Consider the following 7,265-nt stretch of genomic DNA (forward strand, 5'->3'; position numbering starts at 1 on the left):
TATTCCAAGACGTAGGCTAGAATCTGTGATTGCGAAGTACAGTAAATATCCACACCGGTCCGGTGACTGAGAGCAACACATACTCTTCAGAACATTAGATTCATACGCGCTGGAGCCGTGCCGACTCACAACTCACGCAAGCTAGATAATTCTGCACACAGCTGCAATTCCAGGTTTTTAAAATATGGGACCTTTAAAATCAATATTTAAAGCAAATAAATATGAATACTAAATGTTATTAATTTATAATTGAAAATTAAGTAAACAATCTTTTATTATTTAAATATTACATTTAATTTTTGTAAACATAATTCCAAAAAAAGGTAATACTTAATATCTAAATATCAGTAGAGATTATGCATAAACAAATAGTGAAGTTTCATATTAGTTTTATACTTAAATATAACGCAATACTAATATTGTTAATATTTCAATTTTACATTTAATATGTATTCATTTAAAATTATATTAATTTTTATTCAATTAAATAAACATTTAAATATAATATTGAAATGTTTGGAGCAAATGTTTAAACTACTACTTGAGCATTCTTTAAATAGAACTGCATGTTGCAACGGTTTATAAAAAGAGCTTAAAATACAAAATGTTGTTATATTCATTCATTCCTAACTGCTGAATTGAAAAAAGCATGAGAAACTACAGGCATGCAGCACATGATACCTTTCACAAGTATAGCATTCACAGAATTCATTGTTTTCTCCAAAGAATCCATCTCCATAGTAACAGGAGATCTCCTCCCCCGGTTCAATGTCCCGCAAAACCTTCACACAGGCGGTGTCTCGGCCTGTTGACACAAACTGCAACAAACAACACACATCAGCAAAACGTCATTTCCTGTTTCTCGGTTAATCTTCAAGTTAGTCTTCATTTTATAGAAAGCAGAGTCCAGCCTCATATGTACTTACCTTGCAATTTGGCCGGCAATCTGTAAAAACAATGAACACCTTAAATTTACTACATAAACATACCTCATTCTAATTACATAATTTATTGATCAGGTGTGACTGTTTAAGATCTAAAAGAGAAATACCATGGTTAATAAAAGCCGCAGGTCCAAGCCAGAGTTGCGCGCAGTTTTTGCGTGTAGAGTACATGACACTAAAATCATTCTCTCCATGTCGAAGCAACATCCTCTCTTCACTGGGAGACAGCTCAGCAATGCAGCCCACAAGATGTTCAATTTTATCATTCCTCTTCCTGTAATGTGCACAGTAAACAAATATATGTTGAAAACTAGAAGCAAATTAAGTTGATGATTTGATTACATAAAAACGTTAACTCACCAATCTTTTGTTGCTACAATTTTGGCTCCGTTTTGCTCAGAGGAGTAGCGATTGCAAGGAAGGATCTCAAAGCCGCTGTCTGAAGCAAACATGCGTAGGTAAACAAACACCTACCAGGACACGAGGGAAAAAATATAGAATGTAAATATTACATTGCATAAATAAGCAAATATGTTTACACAAACAGTAAAACATTACATTTTACATTTAATATTAATACTGAAGAAAAAAAAACATTAATATTAAATGTATAATTAAATAATAAACAAGCATTTAATGTTTAAATATTGCATTTTAGTATTAACATGTATAAACCATTTAAACTGATTTAGTAAAATTCAATAAAATGAACATTTAAATATAATAATATAAAAATAATAATAAAATAATATTAATATTTATGTATTTGGAGCAAATATGTATACACAAATAGTATTTAAAATATGAAATATTAATTTAATCATTAAATAAAAAATATATTTAAATATTTGAAGCAAACAAACAAATAATACGGTTAAATGTTAATATTCATTTTCTAAATAAATATTAAGCAAGTTTTAAATTTTTAGATATTTAATATTTTATCATATTTAATACTAAACTATTAATATTTAACCATTTAAATTGTTTACACACTAACATAGACCTGCCAAGACATGAGAGAAAAAAAATATATGGGTCATCATAAATTGAGATCTTTCAAAAATGTATAATTTACATGCGCTTTGAAGAGCTTTTCTTGGGACTTGGTCTTGTTGAGAAAGTGATGTCTCGTCCAGTCGCCAGCAGTCAAAGCCTGAAAAGCTTTTTCCAGGTTGTCATGCTTCTTAAAAAGCTCGATCACTTCCCTCAGCTCCGCTTGCCGACCTTTAATTGGTCGAAACCTAAAAAGGAGCATCATGTTAACATGAATGACAAGCTTCCTGACTGCAGACACTGAGAATTTGAATTCACCAATCTAGAAACACAAACCTGGTGTTCATCTTGTGGGTCTGGAAGCCAAGGTAAGGATCCAGGATCAAACTGGTGCTCAGATCATCATACTCACACAGCTCCTTGGCAGTCATTCCCGATGAGGGGACATGGCGCCTTTCTGCCTCCGGGGGCGCCCCACCACAACCTGTTAAGAGGATTCAGCATGAATACCACTGAGAACAGGACTAAGATTCTGCTTTTGTAGTTAACAGAGTAGGAAAAATCAAAGACACTCTGTGATGGCTTTGCTAGGAACTTACGTCGACTGCATCTTCTAGCACTTGGGGAGCCCTTGCTTTGACGAAGATGGGCTCTCTGTGTGTTTTGCAGCCTGGACTTGCTTACGGGCTGATTACTGGAGAACTTGCTGCCATGTCTCCTGCCATTCAGCACCATGTTCTTGGATTCTCCCATCTACTTCATACCAGCTGGCGGTCTGGAGAAGGCGCATTGAGCTTCTGTGTGCTTCTGAGAAACCATTCAACAAGGAGACAGCAGAAACCACTGGGTTGAAGCCTGATCTGTCGCCTTATCTGCCAGGAAACTCTAAATCAAACTTGCTTCTTGTCACTTGTTTTTTCAGATGTTACTTCACCTATATAAAATTATGAATCAATATTATATTCTGCTTATCAACATATAAATGTATTTTATCAATATTCGTAATTTGAAGAGAATTTCAGCATCCATGGTAGTGGCTGAATTCATGATCAGCATGCAGTGAATTAAAAAAAAAAAGTGTTGTGAGGATTACTTTTCAAATATTCTTGAGTATAGCGCGCCACTCCCTGGATGCTATTGGAAGTAACAAAAGCTGCCTTCAATTAAACTACAAACCTTGAATTCACAATCGAGATTGTCTTGCAAATAATGCCACATCGACTAATAGTAAATAAAATTAATTTATGCATAAAATGTGTTTGATAACTTACATTAGCATACTTCTCCACTGCGGCTAAAACGCTCCCAAGTAACGTTAAGCGACGGTGTATTTAAATCCCAACACAAACCACATTAACACGCCGATTTTAGTCTATGCCCCAAATAACTGCTTTACTAAACCTAAACGCAATTTTGAGGTAACATAATGACTCTAAAGTGTTAGTGCAACGACTTAACGGTCGCTTAATGTGGGACTAACAGCCTAAATTAGCAGTTAAAGTAAACATTCGATGAACGCTAACTAGCTTAGCATCGAGCTAACAAAACAATGAGACTTGCCTGACCGGCAGAGCAAAGATATCTAAAACAGAGTTTCTGACGGATATTCCAGCACTGTAATAATACATATAAGAGCATGATTAGACCCTGTAAATTTTATTTCTGGGAATATTTTTTAAAGATACTGACATTAAACGATAATAAAACGAGTATCACACTGGGCCTAACGTGCAGCTAACTGCGAGATTGCTAGGCGACACCCGGAAAAGCCCTGAGCAGGAGGGATCACGGTTAGCATATTCACGCAGTACTCTAAATACTCACTTTATTCTCTTCTGCTTTGAGGTTTGTCCATCACCAATGTCCAATGCAATCCAAAAATGTCATATTGCCGAAAATTGTCCGAAAATATTACATTACAATTCAAGATGGCGGCCGTTTCCAGATCAACAGAGACGACAGGACAACCGAGCCGCCTCAGAAAGAAATAGACCCAAAATGTTTGAATTATCGGCGCTAATTTGACGCTCGCTCCTTCGTTCTACCCCCTGAACTGTCCATATAATACCGTCGCACAAAGAAAAGGTGGCTGGACGTTGATCAAGCGCTATAAACGCCTCGACAAACTCAGATGTATACAAAGACAGCGTTGTTGTTGTACCCCTTTAAATGTGCACTTGCGGCTCAGCGCGCTTGTGTTTCCGTGGAGCAGCAACAGCATCCCACCGCACCATCGCCTCTCACAAATTTACACTTTTCTGCTTTAACTTTTCTTCTAACAACTTCTAAAAACCAATAACATGTGCAGGTATATGGAACAATGAAAAAAAAATTTTTGGAAGTCGCACATGTAGTTATAAAAACCAATAACATGTGTAAGCTATATCTAATAAATGTGTTGCAAAATATCTCTCATTATTTGTTTTGCATTGAAAACTTTTCTGAAATGTGTAAGTATATATTTTTTTCCATCAATTGTCTGTTTTATGCAGATACTCACAACTAACTTTTTTAGTTGTGAAAATATAGGCTACTGAGTAGGCTATTGTGCCAAAAGTCTGTTGTTGTGAATCATGACGTTTTGAAAGTGGAGCACTGAAAAGTCTCTTTCAGGCATGACCCATCCCTTTTCAACATTATCTTTACTAATTTAAAAAATACCAACACTAAAGAACAATAAAGAAAAACAACTGGACAAAATAAAACAACAAATACACATTTACAAACAAACAAACACAACAACAAAAAACAGTTTATGCATGCATACATACATCAGAAGATTTGGTACATTTAATATCATAACTTGTAAAAGGTGTTAAGGTTACAAAGAAAATAGACTATTTGGATCAGATTCATTTAAAAAAATCCTAAAGGGGTTTATTTTTCAGAGCCAATTGACAACTCATGCAATCCATTGTTTAAAAGCAAAAGTTTGCTTGTAATAAACAAATAATTTTACAGTTACAGGTAAAAAATTGAATATTCAAAAGGATGATCTTTTAATAAAAAATGTTGGTGTCAGATATTTGTGTAAAAAGAAGAAAAGTATGTATTTTAAAAGATACTTAAGATCTAGCTATATTTTGATACTGCATTTGTTATATGCATTTGAGATGAGATGCTAAGTCTTGTTGCACTTTATAAATTATTTCTTTTGATTTGTAAACAAATTTATTTTATGAATCAAATTGAAAAGCAGTGTTGTTGGGCAGTAACTAGTTACTAGTTACAGTAATAATATTACTTTTTGCAGTAACTTGTAATGTAACTAATTACTAATAAGAGTTCAGTAACAATATTACAGTTATACCATCCATAAAACTGCTCGTTACTTAGTTACTTTCGATGCCTCAACCCTTACTGATTTGAAGTCTAACAATCCAATAATTGCTAGATTTATTTTCATAATTTTCACAACTTGCACAGGCACAAGAAGTCTGCAGTGCAGCAGGCATATGGAATATAAAAAGCTTATATTCAGCGGATGGAAATATTGCCATTACATTGATTTTGTCAGGAGAAAAGATGATCTGAACGTCTTTATACATGGCTTGCTCTGATCCCGATATAAATTGTATAAAATCTTTTTAGAGAATAAAATATTTTCTTATGAACTTATATGATTTCTTTTGATAAAATACATAATGGAATATAGGCTAATCGTATTTGGGCATAACAGAGAAATTATAGCTACAATTAGCTTCAAGCTACACATGACAATTAATGAGATTAATACAACACTTTTATTTAAAAGTTACTATTAATCACCACTGAGTGTTTGTAATAACTTCTGACTGCGATTCAATGTGGATTTTGGTCAAATGATGAGGCAGAAATATATTGTTAGTAGCCTAACATTTTAGAATAATTTTATGGGGAAGATATGCAACTTATGTGGGCGTGAAAGAAAAGTAATGTAACTAGTAGTGTAACTAATTACTGTTGCCAGAAAGTAATATGTAATATTACTTTTGAAAGGACTAACTAGTAATGAGTAGCCTAATATATTGCATTTTTTGAGTAACTAGCCCAACACTGTTGAAAAGTACGTGAATCAGAAATGTCAACAAATAATTTGACTGTGTAGACCAGGGGTAGGCAACGTCGGTCCTGGAGTGCCGATGTCCTGCAGAGTTTAAGCTCCAACCCTGAAAAAAACCCTCACCTGCCTGTAGCCTCCAAGTATAGGGCTGTGCCCGAAATCGCCCCCTATACCCTTAAATAGGGCACTATTTGAGGGAACAGACATTTTTAGTGGTGTCCGAAACCATAGTGGACGTTCTCGAGTGCACTCATTCAATCCCACAATGCACTGCAAAAACGAGTGTACAACTGGTGCACGCTCAACGGCTAGAGAATGCCCATAATGCACCGTGAGAGTCACGCGCCGAATGAATTCCCGCATCTCGCCAGAAGATGGTTAGGTAAGGGGAATCATTTTGATTGCATGATTGAGAAACACCCTACAGTTTGAAAACACCGATAAATTCAGAAACGCACACTTTTGCTCTGCAGAGACCTCAATCTCGTAGATTTAGTAATCCTGAAGACCTTAATTAGCTTGTTCAGGTGTGTTTGATTAGGGTTGGAGCTAAACTCTGCAGGACATCGGCACTCCAGGACCGACGTTGCCTACCCCTGGTGTAGACTGTATAACAGTTCCATCAACACACTTACAAAATAGATGTGGCTTTAACGAAAAATGAAATTTAGAATTGCCAGAAACAGGAAAGGGACTTTGGGACATAAATGTAAAAAATTAGGTTCTAAACGACGTTTGTATAAGTTGTGATGGCTATACCAAAATGAACATGGGGACACATGAAATTATACACAGACATGTGCCCACATGTGGCTTACTAAAACGATCATAGCACGCCTGGGAAAAAACGGGATGACGTAAAAACAGTTGAAACGGCGTTTTAAACCAGTTCATTGAATCGAATTGTTCGAAAGGTAGGGGCAGACCGGGGCAGGTGGTTGGCAACAGCTAGACTGTAGGTGCGTTCGACTTCATGCGGCGCCGCGCAAACCGATCGGCGGCTGACTTGAAGCAGTGCATGGCGGTTAGAAATTTAGTCCGACTTGAACCGGCGCTGACGCCACGTCACTGTCACGTGTGGCATCAAAGTACCGCAATAGCGTTTCGAGAGCAGCTGGGTCAGCTGACAACACAGCTGTTTCATAATTGGCTAAATTCACCATATGACAACAATGACGTGTGTTTCTAACATCTTCAAATCCAATACTGCTCATAAACCTGTGTTTTTAGAACAGTAAAAGCTTTTTTACTGTAGTCGCAATGTTATATTGAGTCACGTTTAT

At 35.9% G+C, this 7,265-nt stretch overlaps 1 protein-coding gene across 2 annotated transcripts in view; it reads right to left on the reverse strand.

The window, feature by feature from the left end:
* kmt5b (lysine methyltransferase 5B) overlaps positions 1–4,181 on the reverse strand; it is an 8,574-nt gene extending 4,393 nt beyond the window's left edge. Inside the window, exons 1-8 of one of the 2 annotated variants that reach the window (XM_016550465.1) lie at positions 3,765–4,181; positions 2,540–2,747; positions 2,277–2,424; positions 2,023–2,188; positions 1,305–1,414; positions 1,052–1,218; positions 927–946; positions 682–818 (exon numbers count right to left, since the gene is read on the reverse strand). In XM_016550465.1, the coding sequence (XP_016405951.1) occupies positions 682–818; positions 927–946; positions 1,052–1,218; positions 1,305–1,414; positions 2,023–2,188; positions 2,277–2,424; positions 2,540–2,693 (902 nt within the window). In that variant the 5' untranslated portion in view covers positions 2,694–2,747; positions 3,765–4,181. Of the gene's footprint in view, positions 1–681; positions 819–926; positions 947–1,051; positions 1,219–1,304; positions 1,415–2,022; positions 2,189–2,276; positions 2,425–2,539; positions 2,875–3,764 lie in introns of both variants that reach the window. The other variant, XM_016550464.1, reaches the window with a different exon arrangement.
* Positions 4,182–7,265: the final 3,084 nt, after the last annotated feature.

The sequence above is a fragment of the Sinocyclocheilus rhinocerous genome, unplaced genomic scaffold (assembly GCF_001515625.1).
Source record: "Sinocyclocheilus rhinocerous isolate Xijiao unplaced genomic scaffold, SAMN03320098_v1.1 scaffold1938, whole genome shotgun sequence".
NCBI lineage: Eukaryota > Metazoa > Chordata > Actinopteri > Cypriniformes > Cyprinidae > Sinocyclocheilus > Sinocyclocheilus rhinocerous.